General features: G+C 39.7%; 3 protein-coding genes across 6 annotated transcripts in view; 2 read left to right on the top strand and 1 right to left on the bottom strand.

Moving 5' to 3' along the window:
* Window positions 1-3,774, bottom strand: part of LOC126379423 (xaa-Pro aminopeptidase ApepP) — a 38,332-nt gene extending 34,558 nt beyond the window's left edge. Inside the window, exon 1 of one of the 3 annotated variants that reach the window (XM_050028178.1) lies at window positions 3,755-3,774. Coding sequence is in view for 1 of the 3 variants with exons in the window: in XM_050028175.1 (XP_049884132.1) it covers window positions 2,225-2,298 (74 nt within the window). In the remaining 2 variants the exon portion in view is untranslated. Of the gene's footprint in view, window positions 1-533; window positions 553-2,224; window positions 2,314-3,754 lie in introns of those variants that run through there. The other 2 variants (XM_050028175.1, XM_050028177.1) reach the window with 2 other exon arrangements.
* Window positions 1-25,686, top strand: part of LOC126379428 (monocarboxylate transporter 12-like) — a 191,324-nt gene that overhangs the window by 149,675 nt on the left and 15,963 nt on the right. The window lies entirely within an intron of this gene.
* Window positions 91-25,044, top strand: LOC126379637 (uncharacterized). Its single transcript, XM_050028472.1, has 13 exons — window positions 91-328; window positions 1,234-1,370; window positions 4,124-4,359; window positions 4,605-4,775; window positions 5,368-5,766; window positions 6,975-7,747; window positions 14,384-14,492; window positions 14,905-15,004; window positions 15,775-15,926; window positions 17,194-17,326; window positions 17,715-17,787; window positions 18,525-18,655; window positions 18,957-25,044. The coding sequence occupies exons 2-13, from the start codon at window positions 1,257-1,259 to the stop codon at window positions 19,086-19,088; spliced, it is 2,523 nt and encodes an 840-aa protein (XP_049884429.1). The 5' UTR covers window positions 91-328; window positions 1,234-1,256; the 3' UTR covers window positions 19,089-25,044.

Raw genomic sequence — 25,686 nt, 5'->3', positions numbered from 1 at the left:
GTAATTTAAAGAAAATATGCAACAGTTTCATTAACAATTACTTAGAAAACAATGGTCCTAAAACTATAATCTTTAACATTTTTATGATTAAAATGGCAATAAACATGGGAAACTGCCAAAAAATCAAAATGGCGTCGTTGCTTTGTGTGCATTCGCATATTTAATGTCAAATATTTATGCAATAAATAAAGAAAAGAGTGCAATTAATTTCGTAACAACAGAACAAACACGAGGAGTGTAACGACTGCGATATAACATGAAGGTCAATTGGTGATTGTAAACCGTTGCGACGTATGACAGGGGTTATTTTCATTTCAATTGTTGAGAGGTAATTAATTTTCACTTTCTTACACGTTTTTGTCGTTATTATTCCGTTTGTTGTACGCAAATGGCTGTCGTGTGTTCCGCGGTATATTTATCGAGTACTTTCTAAACTAATTTACTTCAATATAGGCCGGAAAAAGTATTATCTAGATGGCCATATAAAGACTATGTTTTCGCATATTTAATTCTAATAAGGATGTGGTACATACTTTTCTTTTGAGTCACACACGAGTCCTCTATGCCCTCTTTAATTAATACGAGTGAGTCGCGCGACATTCTTGGTGTAATGTACGTAAATTGATGATGCATATATATTTTCTTACATATTATTGACTTAACACAAAGTTCTTAGTCTTAAAGAAAATTTTAAATAACAATCCTGAAGTTTGACGTTATTAATATAAGCAACTAGCACACAATGATTGGATAAAAAAAACGAAAATAATTGATTACTAACTGCAGTTTCAGTGTTGTTAGCTTATATTACGCATTCGGTTCAGAAAACACTATTAAAAATCAGGATTCAAGCATGTTTCTATTCTATAACCCTACAAATTTTATAAGAACACATAGATATTTTATCTTACCTAGACTATTCGATCCCACAGCTGGGCAAAGGCCTACCCTACATACAACCCCCCCTCCCATAGCCATAATCTCTCTCTCTCTCTCCTTGGCATTTATTATTCCCATCTGATGATGGGGTCTGCCTTCTTTGTCTTTCTCTTCCACTTCACTCTATTGGACGTGTCATTCTCTGAGACATTGCACAAGGACAGATCCTTTTTGACCACATCGCGCCAAATTGTTTTGGTCATCTTGGTGGTCTAATTGGTTTGCAATAAGCATTGAGGTTGTAACACCATATTTTATGCGTTTTTAATAATATGTTCAATGTATTTATTTCAGCAGATGTAAATGGGCAGGGCAACATGTACGCAGGACGTGACGAAGGACCGGTGTACTACCGCGAGATACAAAAGAATGCGTACCTCAAACGCATCCCCAACGAGAACCCAAACAAATTGATGCCTTTGGGCCACAAGGTATTGACTATAAACAGGAAAATTAGGTTAGTTTCCATCTAGTCAAATCAGTTACTTTTTACTAAATGGCAAAACATGAATATACTAAGAAGCACACTGTGATGTCATAGAAAAACATGATAAAACATCCCACTTATATTACATTTTCTTGATTAAAATTCATAAATAAGTTAAATAGATTTTTGTTAGTGTCAGATCTGTCTTCATTTAGTAATCAGAATTTCATAATTTATCTTGAACCTAGTATGGTCGCGAGCATTAGTATGTATACACTTTGGTACCATGTCACATTAACTTTTTTGACAAATTGAACTGTAAGTCTCACTAAATGTCAAATATGTTAGTGCGACAGAGTCCTAAAGTGGGTACATCATATTGCTCATGACTGTACACAACCCAATTCTGATTAAGTAACTGTATTCAGTCACATAAGGATTTATAATTATTAAATTGAAAGTAGTTTTGTAATACCTATAAGTACCTCAAAACGTAATCAGAGACTTCTAAAAAGATCTCCATCTTGTTTCTTAGCTCACATTCTCACAATGGGGTGGGCAGAGCCTCAAATAACCAGAAGAAAATTTGCAGCCACTTTGCAGGACATTACGGGCTGATCACCTGATTGTCCGAAAGTAAGATGATCCGTGCTTCGAAAGGCACGTTAAGCCAGTCCCGGTTACTACTCACTGGTGTATGTTATGTAGTTGTTAAATGAGCCATGTCAGGGGCCTTTGGCGGCTCAATAGTAACCATGACACCAGACCATGACACAACCCACTCGATATAAGAAGATCTTGTGATGGAGTAGCTCTGGCTAGCCTAGTTACGTAAAAGCAAAGTTATGATTTACTTACCTCTTTTGCTTAGCACAAAATGAAAACTGATTTAACACTATACAGTGCAAACAAAGAATGGAAATGTCTATCATAAAAGATAAGCATTGTAGTATAGAAGTTATCACTTCATTGTTTTATCGGCTCTCTTGAAATAACACGTTGCTATGTTGTATAATGAAAAATATGTAATACCATTTCAGTTGTAATATATTTTCAATGAGGAGCTCGGTGGCGCAGCGGTAAACGCGCTCGGTCTGCGATTGTTGAAGTTAAGCAACTTTCGCAAAGGCCGGTCACAGGATGGGTGACCACAAAAAAAAAGTTTTCATCTCGAGCTCCTCCGTGCTTCGGAAGGCACGTTAAGCCGTTGGTCTCTGCTGCATTAGCAGTCGTTAACAACCACCAATCCGCACTGGGCCCGCGTGGTGGTTTAAGGCCCGATCTCCCTATCCATCCATAGGGAAGGCCCGTGCCCCAGCAGTGGGGACGTTAATGTGCTGGTGATGATGATGATGATATTTTCAATAGTTTTTCCTCTAACTTAGAAGATGTGCCAACAGCAACTAATACATACTATGTAGTTCAAATTCCGAACCACATAGTAAGTCATCATCATCAATTTAAGAGCCACGCTCTTGTCGGTGCAGCATTTTCCATGCTACTTTTTAGGGAAAAATAGGGCAGTGGTTTCCCTCTTGCCTTCCGCCCCGCAGTACTATGTTTGTCGCAAGTGGGATGGCGCCCAGAGTAGTCTATTACAAAGCGGACTCCTGTCCTCCGCCTCTGAATAGTACTGACAGTTACTGCTGCCCTCTGTCAGGTTCCAGGTTACAGTCCCTGTGACTTGCCCCTTCCGTCCTGCATTGCCGTACCGGTGGCTCCCATCTTCGTCTCTGCAACCGTTGAGGTTTTCATCCGTATCCCTGGGCAAGGGTTCTACGTTATACCCCGTAGGTCTGGGTCCCTAAATTAATAAATAAGTAGGTCATAAATAATAGGAACTGAAAAGGATCTAATATCGAACCTTGGGGAACACCTCTTTCAACAAAAGAACACAGTGATTGCACTTTTCTACTCTTCTATTTATTTTTATATTTGGATTTTGATATTCTTATTTGAAAAAACCGATGGCTTTGCGAAACTATAACAGCCTAGATTAGTTAAAATTACACAATCAAATGCTTTAGTTAAATCTCAAAAACCATGTATGATTTTTTTTACACAAGCAAAAACGCTTGTGAAAGCTTAGTGAGCTGTGGGTACTTAGTTCATCTTGCGGTGAATGTACCTCTGACTAAGATGAAAGATAATTAAGATGAGATAATTTTCTATAAAAATATAATTTATCGATGATCACTATGAAATATATAAAAGATAATATTAAAATATAATATTATAAGCTTCAGAAGTGGATTTAATAAAAAAAAAAAAACAACTCTTACAAAACGAAATTAATTTACTTATCAATAATTTTATAACACAATAAAACACATAATTAGGAACAGAATAACACGTAACTAAATAAATATAAGAAAAATATAACGATACCACAGAGGACTCGTCGAACACGATGCGTACTATCGGAGAGCCAAGAACGAAGTGAAACTTGTTTGTCAGAACGCTCGCCTTTTATGGCAATGGCTACCACACCCCTACCCCAATTATTTAAAATTGCTAATAATATAAAAAATTGCTGCTTAAGAGTCGTTTGTGATGCCTAAACTAGGTAAGTGAATCTTACCTGTATCTTATTATATATAGTCTTATAAAAAAAATATGCAACCTATATGGCCCCTCAATCAACCGGAGGGAGGGGGTTTGGACTATACTCCACCACGCTGCTCCGCTGCGGGTTGGTGGAGGTGTTTTTACAGGTATAGTCGTAAACTTATGTTATGATTTTCTGTTATATTCTAGAAACCCCCCCTCAAGCCGATGTGGACGGTGTTATGCGTGCACAACGGGCACACCCCCTTCCTGGAGCAGTACCCCGAGGCGGAGGCGGCGTCCACCCTGGCCCACAAGCCGCTGTGGCGCGCCTGCCTGTCGCGCGCGCGCCACGTGACGTGCAGCGTCAAGCCGTGCGCAGGCGCAGAGTACGACTTCCTCGTCGACACTGACCACGGCCCGCTGCGGATGCTGGCGCCTGATTGGTGAGAGAGAACTTGTGCATATTGTAGAATTTATAGCAGAGTTGCGCAGTGGAAGCGTACTGGGCCCGTTTGTTGGTTTACATAGGTCGGATAAATAAAATGGATTGTGATATTATGCAGAGTTTATTTTTTAGTTAAAAAATACATAGCAAGGCAGCCATCGACATGCAGAGAGAGGGCTGAAAACCACGGACAATATACGTCTCAAATGATAGTAACGTAAAAAAAAAATCTTGTAATTACAGGGAATCAATGCAAGACTGGGTGACGACACTGCGGAACAAACTCCACGAACTCAAGATCCTGGGCAAAGGGGAGAACGTGTACTGCCTGCCGCCGGCGCCGGCGCCGCCCCGGGCCGCCGCCAGGGACCCCACCAGCCCGCTGCCGCCCACGCCGCCCGTGCCGCCCGATAGGTGAGACATCGCATTATATGCACCATCGAAATGCCAAAATATGCACACTGCATTATTTCAATAAAAATGAAATTTTCCTACCTATACAGGGTGTAAGTGACACCGTAACGTATACTGAAGGTGATGATTTAGACCATGATTCTGAGTTAAAACAAAAAATAAATCGTGTTTATTTTTTATTTTTAAATTATTTTCAGCTCTACACTTTTGCTTTGCATCGCAAAACGAAAGTTTTGAGGGATGATTCAGACCCTGCTTCCGAGTTAAAATCAAGTGGAATTTTCTGTCACAAAATTCATGTGATTTTCTCAATTTTGTTGGTATCAAGTGGATTTCCCTGTCGGAAAATACTTGAAAATTTTAGTGTTTTTTTTTAAATTATTTTCCGTTCCATACTTTTGCGACACAACTCAGAATCATGGTCTGAGTCATCCCTAAAAAGTTTTCGTTACGATGTCACTTACACTTTCTATGTGTGGGAATGAAAGATTATTATAAACGTGTACTGAGTAGTATGAGAGGGAGAGAGAAGAACAAATATTGAACTAGAAAAGTTATTTCCAGCTTAACAGCAAACTTTTGTCATCTACAGAGTCCCGGGCATAGAACTGAACCCGCCGCCGACTCGAGCCCAGCCGGACCCCGAACCCTCCAGCGAACCTCTGAACCCTGAGCCCCTCGCTCCTGTCGCCTCAGACATCGACATATCCAACTGGGAACCCGACTCCACCCCCAGCACAAGCACGAACCAAGAAAAAACCGAACCTAAAAAATCAGTCGCGAAAATCTGCGGTCAAAACATATGCTTAGACGACTCGATTTTAAAAAGAAACGTCGAATCCACTGACAGCGATGAAGAGTTCTTTGCCGAAATCGATCGATTGCACGACGCAGTCGAGAATATCGATTTGGGGGACAACAGGGTCGATTATAAACAACGGTTTGTTGTTAACGAGGAGAAGGGTGAAATTGAACCAGAGGACTGTCAAAAGTGAGTGTTTCTTTTTTATTTTAGCAAAACAAGACATAAGCTGAAGACTATATCCCAATTGGGGTAGTCAGTGCTACATCCATCGCAAGATGAACTAAGTACCCACACCTCACCAAGCTTTCTGTTAGACCAACTTGATAGGTGAGCCGTATCGCCGTTTATAATGGTCGAGCCAACTGTGTCAGTGAAAACTGGGGGATTAAAAACGTGTCATCGAAGCAAATCGTGTAAAAAAGCAATATTGCAATTTGACATTTGCGCATATAAATTGCTTCGATGTGGACTTTTTAACCCCTGCACTCAAGATAACTCATTGGTGCAAGTCCACATACTCCTAAAGGTCAACTTATAAATATGTCAAATTTTAAACTATTTGAATTAATAATGGTGCTAATTCCTGCAGACGCCATCTAATTTTATTTTATACCTGTCATTTTCTTATTCACCGAAAAGGAAAGGGACGGATGATTGAAAGCTCTTAATTTTAGAAAGAATGGGTAAATGAATGGATAACCCGGGCGAATCAAAAAGGTATCTCGCTGGTATGCAAACCATTTGACGTGTGCTGTCAACATAATTCTGTCGGGTTATTGGCCAGTGTAAAATTTTTAGACGGTTGTATTAGATTTGTTTCATAAATTTTATGCTTGTCGATTACCCGTCCCTTTTCGGCGGATAATAAAATGACAGATACCTATAACTTAAAATAAAATTAGATTGGCGCATTGGTGTACACTGTAATGTTGTATGTACCTTTATAAACAAATAGATAGATAGATATAGCCATTATTATGGACTTATTGTAACATTTTTTTTATAGCTTATACATAATATTAAAAAAGAAAAAAAGATGTGTTTAATTATGCTCTTCGTCCATTTGTCTTTTGACAAAGGCCTCCTCCAGCTCTTTCCACTTATCCCTGTCTCTCGCCAGCCTTCTCCACATATTTCCTGCTGTATTTTTTATCTCTTCTTCCCATCTCTTAATTGGTCTTCCTCTCTTTCTTGTTCCGTATCTGGGGTACCACTCGGTTACCTCTTTTGTCCATTTCTCAATTTTTTCTCTCATCATATGTCCAGTCCAACGCCATTTGATTTTTCTTATGTGTTCTGTAACAAATTAAACTTAAACAAATAAATAAATAAATAAATAGATGGTGTTTACAGGAATTAGCACCATTTTCAATTTTTTTTAAACTTTATTCCAGTGACCACTCAACGAACATAACAGTGATCCAAGTGTCAAACAAGCCTCCGCACACAGCCATCCCGGTGCTCGGGCCCGAGACCGATGTGTTCAACTTTGACCTGCCCCATCCTGCAGACGACTTCATCAACATAGTCAACACTGAAGTCAACGTGCAAACTGAGAACGGATATGGAACAGTCTTCAACGACTCTGACTATGGACACTTGAGTCTGACAACAACAGTCAACGTTGGGAAGGACAACGATGGGATATATGAACGGCTGTGCATGGCCTCAACGTCCAACGGTGATAACAGCCCGTTGCCGTTGAGAAAGCTGAAAGCAACGGAGAAGCTCAGGAAGTCATCGTTGCCCAACTTAGAAGTGACACCGGATTCCACTTACGAATATGTATTCCCAAATAATAATAAAAATATCACAGTTACTTTGAATAGGGAAGTCAACTCTAACGTAACGGCTAGTAATAACAGTGACGCGAGAAGTAACAGTGACAGAAATACTAGCGTAAATTCTAACGGTGTGCGAGTAGCTAATACTAATACCAGTGATCGCGTGAGAAATATCAGTGAGGAGAGCAGTGGCAATACAGTGTCAGTGAATATTCATGTAAATTTGACGAGTTCTATATCGGTTGGTAATGTGGACCATAACACGAGGGTGCTAAGGGCTAATGTTGAACGCTCACATAGTCAGAATGCGTACGACAGGTCGCCCAGAAGAGATGTTATTAGAAGAGTGCAGAATAATAGTCCGAAACGAGATGGAAAGAATGGTGAGTGACCTTTTTAATCCTTAGTGAGACATGACTCATGTAACGACTACGTACATACATCAGTGAGTAGTGTTGGATAACTGAGATTAGTGATAATTTTGAATCTGAAAAGTAGACTTGCCCATACAAAACACCGACCAAAGGAAAGGTACTTACAGGATTGTTGAATTTGGTTTCTTCTGACCCCGGGGTGCTCTGGAGACTGCTAGTGCACTTTCAGATTAAGTTTTAAACAGCACAACTTGAATTAATACACTTTTATGTTATTTTAGAAATTTCTAGTATAGAAACGCGCGACGGCGGTAGTCGAGTCCACTTTATTTTTCTTTTTTCCTGGCTTGGGGTGGCGGGAGTTTTTGGCGCGAACCAAAGGAGTTTTTGGAAGGGATTCATGGTCGGTGTCCTAACATTTACCCCCCACCGAAATCAACAGTGATTTCAAAATAGGTAATAACATCACAAGAGTAGAATTATTAAATATACTACTTATAATGTACTTTATTGTTGACAAAGAAAACTAAGTTATATTTTTTTATAATAAGATAAGCTAATGGACTGTATAATAAATAATTAAGTGTATGAATGATATTATTATGATAGAAATAAATAACAAAGTTATTGGTCCTGCTCTTTTGGGAGAGGACTCAATTTGGAAACAGGCCGTTGTAACCGTGAATTTTGTGTACGTAATGTAACAACGCGAACTCTACCATCACGTCCAGGGTGAATCTGTTCTACACGACCCAAACTCCATTGTTGACACGGTACGTTATCGTTATGAATTAAGACCAAATCGTTTACGTTTAAGTTAGGTGTATCAACAAACCACTTCTGCCTTTGTTGCAGTGTGTGCAAGTATTCCGACTTCCACCGGCGCCAGAAGTGCAGAGCGGCCTGCGTAATGCATTGCCATCGTGTTAAACGATTCAACGGTATATCTGAAAGATCGTAATTGGGAGCCGATACCAATTGACGACCGACTAAAAAGTGTCCTGGCGTAAGGACGTCGAATTCACTCGGGTCATTAGACAAACTACACAAAGGGCGCGAATTTAAAATCGCTTCTATGTTAGCAAAAAGAGTACCCAACTCTTCGAAAGATAAAGCACGAGTACCTACTACGCGCTTCAAGTGGTACTTTGCCGATTTTATTCCGGCTTCAAAAATGCCCCCAAAATGACTACCTGTCGGGGGGTTATATTTCCATGTCACTTTTCTGACTGTAAAACCGTCAATAAGCTGCCGTTGACTTGCATTATAAAATTGAACGACTTCGTTTAAGTGTTTACCGGCCGCGACAAAGTTTTTACCGTTATCCGAATACATGGTGTGTGGAAGACCACGCCTAGCCGTAAACCGATCGAATGAAGCTAGGAAGCATTCAGTAGTCAACGCCGAAAGGACCTCAAGGTGAACCGCACGAGTCGAATAACAAACAAATAGACATAAGTAAGACTTTGAGATTCTGGCATTGCGTCTATTTGTTTCTTTTGTATAAAATGGACCTCCAATATCGACACCGACCGTGTGAAACGGGTAAACGTCCTGTAAGCGGCACTTAGGCAAAGAGCCCATTTTAGGTTGATTTACAGTGGGCCTATTTCTGAAACATGTAACGCATTTGGAAAGGCGAGACCGTATAACACAGCGAGCGGCTATAATCCAATATTTTTGAACTAATATGTTTTGTAAAGTCCTAGGTCCGACATGTAAATAAACTTTATGATAATAATCAATTAAAATGTTCGTAAAATGACATTTTTTCGGTAAAATTAAAGGGTGACGTTGAGTAAATGGTAAGTTTGCGTGTGAAAGCCTACCCCCCACCATGAGAAGACCACGGCTATCAATGAACGGGTCGAGTTTACGTAGGCTTTGAGAGCATCGATTACCTCGTTTTAATGACTCAATGTCATCACCAAAATGTTCGGATTGAACTATTTGAATAAGTTTATCGTGAGCTTTATTTAACTCTGCGGTGAGCAATGCGCCCCTGATTCTATCAGGCCGAGAAACCCTGGAATTGTGTAAGAATCTGAAACACCAGGCGACTATGCGCTGCAGTTTGTTAAAATTCGAATATTTATTTATTATATTATCAAAGTTATTTTTTAGAGAGACACCTTCAGTGAGTAATGACGTACTTTCCTTTACAGGTTTTAGTTCCAGGGGTTCTCCTTTGAACTCAGTTAGAGACCTCACTGGCCACATATGTTGTGGATCGTACAACCACTGTGGGCCGCGGAACCACTGATCAGCGATGTGCAGCAACTGGGCCGGCGTGGCGCCGCGCGAACATACATCGGCAGGATTGTCAGTGCCGTTGACGTGATACCATTGAACACCGGCTGAACATTCAGTAATCTTAGCCACACGATTCGCAACAAAAGTTTTTAATTTGAATGCAGGTGTATTGATCCACGTCAACGCCACTGAGCTGTCGGTGAAAGCCAGTACTTCGCTGATCAGTACTTCCTTGGCTAATATCGATACGACATATTGTAGGGTTTTCGATAACAAATGAGCGGCCATTAATTCAAGACGCGGAATCGATACTGTTTTTAAGGGCGCAACCTTAGATTTTGATAACAGTAGGCTAACCTTGACATTGCCATGCCCGTCCTGACTGCGAATATACACGACGGCAGCGAAACCATTCGTCGACGCGTCACAAAAACCCACAATTTGAGCTGTAATGTGTTTTTTCACAAAAACATGTCGGTCATGTTTTAGTTTCGATAATAAAGGTATTTGAAATGAAAACAAACGCCATTCATTGAGAAGCGCATTAGGCAGCGCGTCATCCCAACCTAAATTGGCGCACCATAACTTTTGCATAAAAGTTTTAGCGAGAAAAGTACAAGGCGCAACGAACCCCAAAGGGTCAAATAACTTAGCTATTTCCGACAACACGGAGCGCTTCGTCACGTTACTTTCCATCTGTGTGGTACGGAAGGAGAAAGCGTCTTCTTCAGGTAGCCAGTGCAGGCCGAGAATCTTGATAGCCATAGTTTTGCCGTCATCGAACTGAACAGGTGGTTCGAGTTGATCACTAGGCAATTTATTTAAAACTTGAGCACTATTACTCGACCACTTGCGCAATTCGAAACCGCCAAGCTTTAGCAATTCTACCAACTGATGTTGAAGTGTCAGCGCGTCGTCTACACTATCCACTGACCAAAGCAAGTCATCAACGTAAAAACCTTCACGCAGAGCACGGGCGGCATCAGGGAAACGATCGCCTTCATCCGCGGCTAACTGCTGTAACGTGCGAATGGCTAAAAACGGGCTGCTGACTACCCCGTAAGTGACTGTGCACAACTCGTACATCTTTATAGGCTCGTTGGGCGAATCTCGCCACAATATGTGTTGAAATTGACGTTGTGATTTGTCAATTAATATATTACGATACATTTTTGATATGTCACCGCATAAACAAACGTTACGTAAACGGAAACGTATTAATAATTCCACAAGATCAGCTTGCAGTTTGGGCCCCGTATATAAAACGGAATTTAAAGATTGATTATTTGTAGTTTGACACGAAGCATCGAAAACTACGCGAAGTTTTGTCGTACTACTATCAGGCTTATGAACGCAGTGGTGGGGAATGACATACGCCGATTCCACTTCCGATACGTCACCGACACAGACCATATGACCGAGCGACGCGTAGTCGTCCATGAACGTTTTATATTCGCCCCTTAGATCGGGTAAACGAGATAATTTGCGTTCCAAATTTTGATATCGTTTTAATGCAATTTGTTTAGAATCGCCCAGTTTCGCGTCAGGTTTGAATGGGTAGCTCACAATGTATCGACCGGTATTATCACGCTTATGGTCACTGACAAACATCTGTTCAGCGATGACGTCATCTGGATTTTTAGGTACGTCACAGGATAAACTTTCGGTTTCCCAGAAAGATTTAATTAAATCGTCCACCTTAACTGTGCTACTAGTGAACATACAAGTCGACACACCGCCAGCACCGGTATTCACTGACAGCTGGCCTGTAATGACATACCCGAAAATGCTACTTAACGCGAGCGGTATCCCTTGACGTGACGGATGATACTTGCCACCATCATAAATGAATGGAAACACGTCACTGGCAAGCAACATGTCAATGCGACTCGAGCGATAGAAAGTAGGGTCAGCCAACACCAAATGTTTATATTCGTTGACTAAATCCTGTGACAAAGTGACAGATGGCATATCGCCAGATATTTTCGGAATGATCACAGCTTTTATATTAAAAACAGGGTCATTAGACATGGTCGGCTTTAAAGTGCAGGACACCATACCGTGATCGCGAACTACTGTTCCGCCTAGGCCCGACAATTGAGTGTTACACTTTTGACGTGGAAGCCCTAATCGCTGTGCACAATCATTTGTGATAAAACTGGTTTGAGAACCACTGTCGATCACTACGCGCACGGGTTGATATTTGCCTGAAACATCCGTAACGTGTACAACCGCAGTACCCAGCATAACTGTCGACCCAGACGAGCATGACGATGCCAAGGAGACCCGATTCTGTTGATCGTTATTAAAGTCGTTATCACAACTGTCATCAGAGCCCGTGCTTATCAAAGTTACATTGGAATCTAAATGCAACGTGTGATGATGTTTGTTTTTGCACACCGTACATGTTATCTTCGATGGGCACTCATTAGATGTGTGACCTTGACGCAAACAATTTTCGCATAAACGCAAATCTTTTATTTTTTCAATTCGCTGCTTAGGAGACAGCGCAATGTATTCGTAACATTTATAAATCGAATGAAATGGCTTATTGCAATACAAACATGCCTTCTTAGAATTATCAGGGCCCGCATTGCTCGCCAAACAGGTTTTTGAATTGACATTTTTTGTAATAGGTTTACTATTATTATTAGTTTTGTTTTGAACCGCATTTAGAATGGGTTTATTTGAAACGGGCTTTGAAACAGGAGGATTAGACATTTCCAACATACGCGCCTGATTCGATACAAATTCGCTTAATGTTTTAAAAATAGGTATTTCCTTTATACCGATTTTTTGTTCAAATTCTCGTCTAGAAACCGGGTCCAGGTTACGTAAACCGATATAACAAAGAATAAATCCCGCTAAATCATCGATTTTTAATAATTCTAACGCTTGAACGCATTCTTGAAATGTCTCTAAAAAGGAATTCAATCCGCTAACAGATTCGTTCGGCAAAGGTTTGAACGCGAACAATTTATCCAAATAGCGGGTAGCTATAGCACGCTTATTTTCATACCTGTCCGACAGAGATGACCAGACAATATTATAATTGTCACTCGATACAGGCAAACTTTTCACTATTTGAAGTGCTGGCCCGGTTACTACGGAAAGTAAATAATGGAACTTCTCGACATTACCTATCGAATTATTTGTATGAATCAAACTCATAAATGTATCGCGAAATGTAATCCAATTCTCTAACCTTCCGTCAAAATGAACAAGTTCAATTTTAGGTAAGCGAGGCTGAGAGCCGCCGCTTCGCTCATATTTGAATTCACCGCCACTTTTTGACGTATTCGAAACAGTTTCGTATTGATGAAAAATACGTTTAACTTCGTAATACAAGTCATCGAAAGCCTTTATTTCCTGGTCGTTAATTATATACGCCGGGTTACGCTTTAGTTCCAGCGCAGAAATATCATCAACAATTCGTTCGAATGATTCGCGAGAAGATTCGAGTTCACTGACCCGCACCAACAATTTGTTAACTAACGTGGAATCACTTTCGACAATTTTAGATAAATCGTACATCTGTTGAACACGCCTAAAATAACGTTCTTTTCTATTTATTAACGTATTTATTTTGATATCAAGATCGGTCAAAAATGGAGTTGTAGGTGTTTCTTTCGCCATTTTGAACTGAAGAAAAATGTACTAGAAACTTCGAGAACAACGCGTCCCTACAACTGCCTGTTTATGTAAAACCGAACAAAAAGTAATTTACACTGTAGAAATAGATTCTAAGTATTTGACTACGTATAAAAAATATATTAAATATGATATTACACTGTGACAAATAGAACTATTGAACAAATACTTGCACAATGAAATGTGATGTTGTAAATTTAATATTTTGAATAAAATAACATAAATTATATATGAAATAGTCTGTTAATACCTATTTTGATATACTGAATCCGTATCGAAGGACCATAAATGTTGGATAACTGAGATTAGTGATAATTTTGAATCTGAAAAGTAGACTTGCCCATACAAAACACCGACCAAAGGAAAGGTACTTACAGGATTGTTGAATTTGGTTTCTTCTGACCCCGGGGTGCTCTGGAGACTGCTAGTGCACTTTCAGATTAAGTTTTAAACAGCACAACTTGAATTAATACACTTTTATGTTATTTTAGAAATTTCTAGTATAGAAACGCGCGACGGCGGTAGTCGAGTCCACTTTATTTTTCTTTTTTCCTGGCTTGGGGTGGCGGGAGTTTTTGGCGCGAACCAAAGGAGTTTTTGGAAGGGATTCATGGTCGGTGTCCTAACAAGTAGTAACCGGGACCAACGGCTTAACGTGCCTTCCGAAGCACGGATCATCTTTTTGGACAATCAGGTGATCAGCCTGTAAATTATTGATGGAACGATTCTGAATCTCCTCAGATAAGCACGAGCCGCCACCAGCTAAGCCGCTTTGGAAGCGCGGGCTGACTGAGCTGTCCCTGCTCAGCCGGCTACGCGGCAGGCGCGAGATGCAGGAGTGTCAAGACAGGTGAGAGTGGTGGAAGAAATTATACATGGAAGCAGTCTCTTCACATCTTTCTTTAGTTCATTATTGACGACAAAACTCACACGAAACAAAACACTGTAACAAAAGAATTACAATTAAAAAAACACATTAATCATCTGTTTTAAGTTTACGCGGTTATTATCATAATTAAATCACATAATAACGGGTTCTTACCGCGTTTAAAGCAGGGATATGAGACTCCCGATATTTGAAAATTTCTTCTTTGAGAATTCATGAAATTGTTTATTTGTTTTTTTAAGTTCCATACCTTTGCGACGGATAATTCCACTTGATATCAACTCAGAATCATGTCCTGAATCATCCCTCAAAGTTTTCGTTACGGTGTCACTAACACCGTATAGTTATGGACTTGCGCAATTCCTCTTGTTTTCAGGACTGTGACGTCTCCAGCGAAGGTGGTGCACCGGTCGCGGCAGGAGGCGCGCGTGGACAGCACCAGGAGAAGGAGTAGCTCCCTCAGCAACGGTGAGTTGGTCTGGACTGGTCGGCTCAAGGGCTGAAGGGTGGAGGCGGAGGCCCGAAGTCTCGATACGGTCACGAGCATTAATCACTTTGGTACCATGTCACATTAACTTTCTTGACAAATTGAACTGTAAGTCTCACTTACTGTCAAATATGTTAGTGCGACAGAGTCCTAAAGTGGGTACATTATATTGCTCATGACTGTACCGGCAGAGTAGTAAGACAGGAGTCAACGGCCTCCGTGGTCCAATGGTTGAGCGTTGGGCTCACAATCCGGAGGATCCGGGTTCGAAACCCGGTGGGGACATATCACAAAACTCACTTTGTGATCCCTAGTTTGGTTAGGACATTACAGGCTGATCTCACAAATGTAAAAAATCAAGTTTTTTCATTTAGCCATAACTTTTTATTGACAGCATATTTTTGAATGCGGTCTCAATCTTAATTACTGAGTATTTAATGAGCTATTCAGTTATATATGTTTCGTTAGTGGTGGACAATTGGACCACTTTCGGTCAATCTCCTTTATAATGATTGACGGTAAAAAGGAGGGGCCAGTATGTGCAAAGTTTGGACTCTGCTACAGCTTCATAATGGCTCCGATTTCTGCGGATACATCCTAATTTTATTTTAAGTTATACCTTTTCTTATCCGCAAGGAAAGGGACTGTTGAATAGCCTATATACGTCCCACTGCTGGGCACAGGCCACCCCTCTACCACGCTCCACTGCGGGTTGGTGGAGCTGTTTTACGGTTAAATAAGTAAATCCCCCCAGGGCAGGCGGCGCTGCCCCCGGCGCCGGGCCCGCTGGTGCCGCTGCTGGCCCGCGCGGCGGGCGCGCTGCGCGCCGAGCTGCGGCGCGGGGCCGCCGTGGCCGCCGCCGTGCCGCGCCAGCGCCCGCCCACGCTGCTGGCCTACGACAACCAAGTCTGGTGAGGGATCCGCCGCCGCCGCGACCAATACTGAGGGGGACGATCCAGACCGTGACTCTGAGTTAACCACCATCCTCCCACCCATATCCCAGCACAACATGTATTGCTCTTCTTTTCATCACTCTCAGTCGTCTTCTGATTGTCCGAAAGTAAAATGATCCGTACTTCGGAAGGCACGTTAAGCCATTGGTCCCGGTTACTACTTCATGATGTAAGTTAGTAGTCGTTATATGAACCATATCAGGAGCCTTTGGCGATTCAATAGTAACCCTGACATCAGGGTTTATGTAGTTGGTAATCCACCTCACAAGCCACACGATAGAAGAAGAAGAGTCTTCATCTCAGTACACACCCCTTTTACACACATATTCTTCTTCGCATAATCTATCCATACTTTTGGTTCGCCCCTTAGTTCTATATCCATTCGCATGATGAAAATATGGCTTTAAAATGATTTTCCATATTTTTGCAATAGAAAATTCCACTTGATATTAACTCAGAATCATGGTTTGAATCATTTTCCTGAGAATTCGTTACGACATCACTAACAACCTAGTTAGTAGGGTGTGAAATCGACGGTCCAACAGTGTCACGTTGAAAGTTGTATATATACGTCGCGCTGTGAAAACTTCGATAGCGCGTTTCAGGCCTCGATAAGCGCCATCTATGGTATATAGGTGTAACTAGATGGCCTGCTACAAATTAAATTTTAGATAGGCAACTGTGAAAATATTGTTCTTGAATATTTTTTAAAGAACGTCTAGCGCCTTGTGCCGTGGTTTTTCTTGCAGTTTCTTTTCCCCGGCTATACAAGTTCTGAGTTGCAGGAGCTTTCGGCTTTTATGTGACTTATTGTAGATTTGCCAGAGATGGCATTAACTACTTGGACGGATAAAATTAGTTTTAGCGAATGAGATGTTCGTTATGTAAAAAATGAGGATTGGGTCGTGTACTAGGTTCAAGATAAATTATGAAATTCTGATTACTAAATAAAGACACATCTAAAACTAACGAAAAACATTTTCTTTTTTCTATTAAACTTATTTATGAATTTTAATCAAGAAAAACGTAATAATAAGTCCGACATTTTGTCACGTTTTTCTATGACGTCACAGAGTGCTTTTTCATACAAATTCCATAGTAATTTCGTGTTTTGACGTTTAGTAAAAAGTAACTGATTTGACTAGTTGGAAACTAGCCTATTGAAAGGGTGTGTATGTTGCCTGCTGGATGAAGATGTTGAGTAACGTGTCGGCCCCGCCCGCAGGGTGTCCCGCTGGGGCGCGGCGGGCGCGCGCTGCGGGGGCCGCGCGGGGGACCGCCTGGCGGCCGCGGGGGGGGCGCCGCCCCGCGACGCCGCGCATGCGCGCCAGCTGATCAAGGCCGCGCACACGCACCTCGTGAGTACGCTACGCACAATCACCGATGCTCTGCTGCCCGCGTCCACTTTAATAATAACTAGCTTTAGCACGCGGCTTCGCTCGCCACGGTTCAGCCACGGTTCCCTTATCCTAATTTATGAATGCTTAACTTCCTACCTTGAAAATGCGACAAGTCCCATACAAAATTTCATTCCAACCCCCACCCCCCACCCCCAAAGGGGTTGCGGGCAGATTTAAAAAAAGATGTACTATTTTTTTAATCCGCATGCCAATTTTAGCTTTCTACCTTGTAAATTGCATTGCTCCATACAAACTTTCATGCTTTCCATATTATCCATACATCATGGTCTGAATCATCTCCGTCAGTATTCGTTACGATGTCACTAACACCCCTGTATATTTTCAGGTGGACATTTTGTTTCACCGAGTGCCGCTCGCTAAGGTGTATGTGCTGAACAAACGAAACCTGGAGACCATTGGTGAGTGACCAGTCATGAGCAATATAATGTACCCACTTTAGGACTCTGTCGCACTAACACATTTGAGACATTTAGTGAGACTTACAGTTCAATTTGTCAAAAAAGTTAATGTGACATGGTACCAAAGTGTATACATATTTTATCGTTAGAACACAATTTACTCTAAACCCAAGCCTTTGATTTACCACTACCTTTTTTTTTGACGTGACTTATTGTAGATTTGCCGCAGATGGCATTAACTACTTGGCCGGACAAATGGGGAGCGCTGAAGGCTCTCACCCGGTACAACGTTTAAGACAACAGGCCTGAGGGTACTCAGTTGGGCGCGAACCTCGGCTCAGGGCGTCGTCTGAGAGGAAAAATATTTGAAAGAATTAATCGACCCTTGTGGGTCGATAGCGATAAGCGCTGATTGGGGGAAATCGTCGACCACGCCGGCGGGGTCGGTATCGGGGTCCTGAAGTGTTATGTCGCGAGCTGATTTACCACTATCGTAGATACAGCGTTTGATACAAAAATGCGGCGAAAACTTGGCGCTTGTTTAGCTATACATTTGTACACAGCGGTATATACATCCAATAAAATCGTGTCACATTAAGAAAATACTCATCGTGTTATTACGTTTATTAGCGCGTGAGTTGTTGGCGGCTCTATAGTAACCCTGACAGGGTTGATGAGGTTGGTGATCCACCTCACCCACACGATAGACCTACAACCTCGGCTTCCCTGGTCCGCAGGCATCAAGCTAGACGGTGAGTGCAATATAGTGAGCGTCGAGGCGGGGTCCCCAGCGGCGCGCGCCTGCCTACCCCCGCCGGGACGCTGGGCGCTCACCGAGGTCAACAACCGACCGCTCAACCTGCTCAAGGTACTCATTTCATTCAACTTTACATCAACAATGGCCCCAATTCCTGCAGACACCTAATTTTAAGTTATACCCGTAACATTCTTATCCACCGAAAAGGAAAGGGACGTGCGTAATATGCGAATAAAATAGACATCTCGCTGATATGTACACCCGTTTGACGTGTGCTGTCAACTTATTGGCCAACATAAAATTATGGGAGGGCTTCTTTTTTAATTTCTGCCTAAAATTTATGTGTGTTCGATATATTTTATTAGTTATTTACCTTGTTAGTTAAGTGAGTTGTATCTTTTTTTTTTCTCAGGGTGGCGACGAGGAAATGAACCGGCTGAGCCTGCACGGAACTGAGGTCATGTTGCTGCTGCAACCCTCCGCTCTAGTCAAGAAGATCCGCGCCTCGCTCAAAGCCAATAAGCCGCTATTGTCGCTCAGGTAACCCCGGGGGAAATGACAGTTACATAATACTTCAAACAACTCATACAATGTTAAGCTCAAGAAGATCTACGCCTCGCTCAAATCCAATAAGCCACTATTGTCGCTCAGGTAAACCCCCGGGGAAATGACAATTACATAATACTTCAAACAAGTCATACAATGTTGAACTCCAGAAGATCTTCGCCCCGCTCAAATCCAATAAGCCGGTGTTGTCTGTCGCTCAGGTAATGCCAGAGGAATAACAGTTACATACAAGTCGTACAATGTTGAGCTCAAGAAGATCCGCGCCTCGCTCAAGGCCGACAAGCCTTTATTGTTGCTCAGGAGAAAACGATTAAAAAAAAAAACCGAAATTAATAATTAATATTTGACACATATACGTTAATAAGCTTCTTAGAAAATGTGATTCAAAATTATTGACACATTGATCTTTGAAATCAAAATGGCACTAAAAAAAGAATTTCATTATCTATTAAGCATTTTTAGATAAATTTTACAACGTGTACATAGAAGTAATGCAAATAAAAATTTTGAGTACATTTTTTGTAATGATTTTTAGATGATCTTTTGAATGACCAAATTTTAATATAAAGTGAAAATTAATTTAAGAAAAAATTGTCTTTTTGATGTATTTATAAAATAGATTTTAAGAATATTGTGGCTACATTTTATTGGGGATCACAGACAGAGTATTCACGCCGGTAAACCCGCTGTATGAGGTCAATGAACGAGGTGATCAGCACATCGCCCGTAACAATTGTCCACCAGGTTAGAAAAAACACACCTCTGTAGGTTTTTACGACATGCCCGGGAAAACAATCAGCCGCGCTTTCTGTGTTTTTTATTCACCCAGTTTAGTGTAGAAGCATGATTCTGGTCAATGGTGGCCCTAGGGCGGGCCCCGTTGGGAGGGGGGAAGCCAAAACGGGCTGGCAGCCCTGGATCTACAGGGGAGTAACTGGATTAGGTACACCTGCCCTGTGAATTAGACCTCTTAGCGGCCACATAAGCCTCATAAATTTAATGGGTTGCCGTCAGCGACATTTTAAAAAGATTTCATTAGATATATAGACACCCCATTGCTAGTGTTATAAACAAAAAAAAAAAGTAACACCCCATTGTTTTTGTTTTTTAAAGTTCTTTATTAGTAATACACTAAAACATAGCGAGAAACAAGACATCAAAAAATAAAAAACCAGACCGGACTAGATTTAGCAGACTGAAAAAGTTATACGTTTATCCCTTTAAAAGTTTATAAACTTGTAACTATGATTGGAGTATTATAGTCATTAAAATAAAACGTTTTCAGGCTAATATAGCCTTTGAAAATTTGAAATTTTGATTTGCTTCTATGCTGTTCTGGGAGCAAATAAAAAACATAGAAAACGTTCAGCTGCTTGTCTTCCCGGGCATGTCGTAAAAACCGACAGAGGGATTGTGTCCTCTAACATGATGGACTAATGTTATGGGCGATAGGCTGATCCCTTATCACCATAAGGTTCATCATATCCAGCTTACGACATCGTATCAACAGTGGCTGCAAGTTGTCTTTGATTACTTGTGGCTCTGCCCACCCCACTAGGGATTACGGGCGTGAGTTTATGTATGTATGTATAGCCTTTGAAAAGAACTTATAAGAGACCCCAACCCACTGTACTACATGGAATGCAATAAATAATTGAGAAATGAGAATCGGGGGCCGTAAACTAATCGAAAAAAACTGTATTTTGAGGGGCGCCACTGGGATGTCTTCATCATCATCATCAATTTAAGAGCCACGCTCTTGTCGGTGCAGCATTTTCCATGCTACTTTTTAGGGAAAATTAGGGCAGTGGTTTCCCTCTTGCCTTCCGCTCACCCGGGATGTCTTGCGCCACCTAAATATTTACCTAGGGCTGCCGCTGTTCTGCCCATACCGTAAAGGATTACAAGCGTGAACTATTTCTGTCTATCTATAGCCAACTATATCAAGAACTTTATAGCACAAATAGCATAAAATATACACCCAATGTACCGATTTTGATGAAACTCGCCATTAGAAGCACAATTTAAATAAGGATATATTTTGTCACGTTTTATACCTCAATGTAAGGTTAGTGTAACAAACGTTTTGATACTTAGCGATTTTACATTTTTTTACAATCAGGGTCTTTCCAGGCTATGTTCTCGAAAAAAAAATATAGTTGAATACGTGATAACTACCAACGCATTTTCTCATCGCTCGGGTAATTATTCATTAATTGTATTGTAAGTTTGTAAATGTGGCGTCCAATATGGAAATAAATATTTTCTTTCTTTCTTTCTTTCAAAAATAGTAAATGCAATAGCAGAGGCATAATTATGTGAAAATAATTATTGCTTGATATTTGGATTAGATATTTGCATAGAATGAGGGACTTTCCACACTACGGTTCTAAAAAAAAATAAAATATATTTATATATAAAGCGCTGTACAGATTCTAATTTCATGGATAATAAGAATAAAATAACTTTATTGCCGGTAACTATAGACATACGCATCTTTTATCTTTGTTTTTGGGTATAAATGATGACCCTTTTTATTACACCCAGACACAATTATACAATGTGATCTAAATATACATACATAAACAACCTGTATACGTCCCACTGCTGGGCACAGGCCTCCTCAATTAACTGGAGAGGGTATAGAGCATACTCCACCACGCTGCTCCACTGCTGAAATGAAATGAAATTTATTCTGTGCGTGGTATTTAGGTTACAAACAGCTGTTACATTTCATTGAGTATCACCAAATAGGTACTGCCTTTTCAGGCATACACCCAGATTATTTAAAAACAATAACAAATAATAATAATTTAATAGTTCAATTTTACAAATATTCTAAACACTTAATACATGCTTTCAATCATACACTTAAAACCTGTTATTTGTAATCTAAATATTCTTTTACGCTGTAAAAGCATCTATCTGCAAGCCAGAGTTTAACTGCTACGCGAAACTTATTGAGTTTACAGTCTTTGAAAGTATCCTGATCTAAATATCAAGCAACAATTATTTTTATACATGCTGCAGCATTGTATTTTGGAATAATTATATAGGTACCCGAGTAATGAGAAAATAGGTAAGTATACAGCGCCATCTATTCATTTTTTTGGGAAACGTGGCCTGGAAGGCCCTCATCATTTATTTATTAATTTCTGACTACTTGGCAGCCATTTTTATTTTCAATATACTTTTTAGTGAGGTGATACGTTCTATATACAAGATCTTAGTGACATCGTAATGAATACTCATGGGGATGATTCAGACCATGATTCTGAGTTAATATCAAGTGGAATTTTCCGTCGCAAAATTCATGTTCCTTTTTTAGTTTTTTTAAATTATTTTCTCAGAATCATGATCTGAATCATCCCTCTCAGTTTTCGTTGCGATGTCACTTACACCCCATACAAGTAGGTATGGGTGTTAGTGACACCGTAACGAATACTGAGGGGGATGATTCGGACCGTGATCCTGAGTTGATATCAAGTGGATCTTCCTGTGAAAAACTCATGAAAATGTTTGTGTTCATATTTTTGCGATGGAAAATTCCACTTGATAGCAACTCAAAATCATGGCTTGAATCAACCCTCAAAGTTTTCGTTACAATGTCACTAACACCCTGTGTAACGAATGAAATAAAATAGCATTAATGTAAAACAGTTTTGATGTTTTAATACTGTAATAGTATCCCACATGCCCACTGCTGGGCACACTCTTCCCTTACGAACTGTACGGGATAATGGAACTGTATAAACTTATATCGTAGTATGATTAGAGTGACATATCTCCCGTCTCTTTCTTACTATATCTGTATACCGCTCCCAACAATGAGTTATTAATTTATCTCAAGTACATTTTTCACTAACACAGTTGCCTCGACTATTATAGACTGCGATACGGCTCACCCATCAGAAATCAGAATCATTTATCCAACGTAATTATCATGGATAAACTTGTTGAAGGTCAATGTAACATTTTTGAATCTACGTCATTTCGCAAGGTGTTATGGCTGAGGAGAAGAAATGATAAGAAACTATATCACGTTGGTCTAGCAGAAAGCTCGGTGAGGCGTGGGTACTTAGTTCACCTCGCGATAGATGTACCTCTGACTACCCTAATTGACTATTTGACAGTTTTCGGATAAGTATTTTAAAAAATACAGAATCTTATACCTCTTAAAATATGTCATTTTCTCGAAAAAGCTTTATTTAATAGAAAAAAAAAACATATTTTTCTGCGTTAATTTCTTCCGCTCGAAAATGATTGGTCACGTAACATTTTGCCCAGAGACGTCACAGTTCAATAAGCAAAGAAAAGAAACTGTCAAACAGTATAACTTGGAACCTGACAGATAGTTTTTGTTTAATCTGTGAAATGTGACGTCGCACGAAGCTCAATCATGGCCGCCCGTGTTTCGGGTCTTGTAATGCACAGATAAAAAATCGCATTCTTATTTTGTATAAACTTTACTACTTAGTTACTTTACGTAGTTACTTTACTACTTTTTATTTTAATTTTATTTTTTGTTGAATCTCACACATACATAGCTTAAGACCATTTAATATTTACCTACAAACTTGTAATATTTTTAGTAAGACCTAAGGGAAGTAGCGGGACATTCCCAACTCAAGTATCCGTTACTTACTGGGAAGTCCTATCCACGAACAACTGTTAAGTATGTACTTTCGGAAATAAATGACTTTTTTTTATATAAAAACGGCATCATTTGGTTTAAAACGTTTTAAATCGGTTGTTTTACATCTATAGTCGCGAGCTATGTTATATACCGCTAGTGTGAAAAAGACATATTATCTCTCGTCCCTTTCGCTCGTCCTGCTCTCATTCTAATCATGCTACGCTTTTGTATGTAAGCTATTCTTTGTGATAAAGTATTTTATTGTATTGTACATTTTATAGTCATATTTTGTATTGGACACTGTATTGATGATTTTTTTCCATACAAAATTTTGATAAAAAATAACTCATTTGCGGTCATCTACCGTATTAGTGACATAACAAATCATCACGCCTGTATCCCGAAAGGGGTAGGCAGTAGTGTATACAAGTGTTAGTGACACTATCGAATACTGAGGGGAATGATTCAACTCATGATTCTGAGTTAATATTTCGTAGCAAATTGGATTCCATAGTCTCTGCTTACCCCGGTGGGAAAGCGTGAGTATGTGTTTTATATATAGGGTGTTAGTGACATCGTAACGAATACTGAAGGGATGATTCAGACCATGATTCCGAGTTGATATCTGAAAAAGTATGGATCAGAAAATAATTAAAAAGAAAAAAAAATCATGAATTTTCCGAGAGGAAATTCCACTTGATATCAACTCAGAATCATGATCTGAATTATCCCCCTCAGTTTTCGTTACGATGTCACTAACACCCTGTAGTATGTACCAATAATATGATTATTTTAATTTTAACTTTACAACACAATAATTCCAAAATAATATTTTAAGGATCTCTAAAAAAATCTGATAATTTATTTAAGTCTGGTACATAATTATTTAATTGGTTTAAGAAAATTGATATTAAAAAATATATAATTATTTATGTTTAGATTAATATACTCATGTGATTTATTATTAATTTTCATGTTTCATAATAATTTTCATTGCACACACTATACCAATACACATATCTATAAAGTTGTGATCAGTTTTTGTACTGTAAGTTCATGAAAATAAAAATGTTTTAAAATTGCATTTGACTTTATTTTACACCAATGAGTTATTAATTTATTGTAAGTCATGGAATAATACTACATATTATCTGATGCCTATAGCAGGCTTGAGTCTATTTTAGGCATCAGCTGAAATGATTATTTTGTAACTAATAACAAAAAAAAAATACCAATAATACCATTACAAATTTACAAATTTCTCCTTACAAATTTATTGTTAATTGGCTTTTTGTGGAAAATAAATTTTATTATTATTATAATGTGGTAATACCCATTCAGAATCTTAAACACCCCAACATGTAACACTCCATTGTACTACATGGAATGCAATAAATAATTGAGAATAAAGGTTTCTATCTGGTTGTTTCACTCTCTAGGTTGTTTTAAGGTAGTCTAATTTTTTCTCTTCTCCTCTTCATCCTTGAAAAAGTCACTTTTGTATTTTTTTGGTAGTCTATGTTTTTTTTTACCCCTAAAGTAATAAAACACTTACTAAACTGATAAATTAGCCGTTTAATACATCTTTACTTAGAACATAATCTACTAGTGCTATTGAAATTTGAATTTATTCCCTGTCGCGGTAGCTCTTGATGTTGCACAGCACCCACGCGGGGACCACGGACCAGCCCACCACCATAGCGGTTGCTAGGAAGATCACCTCCTGAAAAGATAAAAAAAAAATAATTATATCCTGGGTCGAAGATAAATTATGAAGTTCTGATATAAATATATAAGATTCGAAATAAATTGTAACATAGATATTACTCAATACAGCATTCCAATAGTGAAATATATTTTTTAAATCGGTCGCAAAGTTCTCATGCATATGCCTCTTTCTCGTATTTGGATATAGGCATAAAAAAACTTCATTATTTTC

This window comes from Pectinophora gossypiella, chromosome 29 (assembly GCF_024362695.1).
Source record: "Pectinophora gossypiella chromosome 29, ilPecGoss1.1, whole genome shotgun sequence".
NCBI lineage: Eukaryota > Metazoa > Arthropoda > Insecta > Lepidoptera > Gelechiidae > Pectinophora > Pectinophora gossypiella.
The sequence above is the reverse complement of the archived record's forward strand: the minus strand, read 5'-3'. Positions and strand labels throughout refer to the sequence as shown.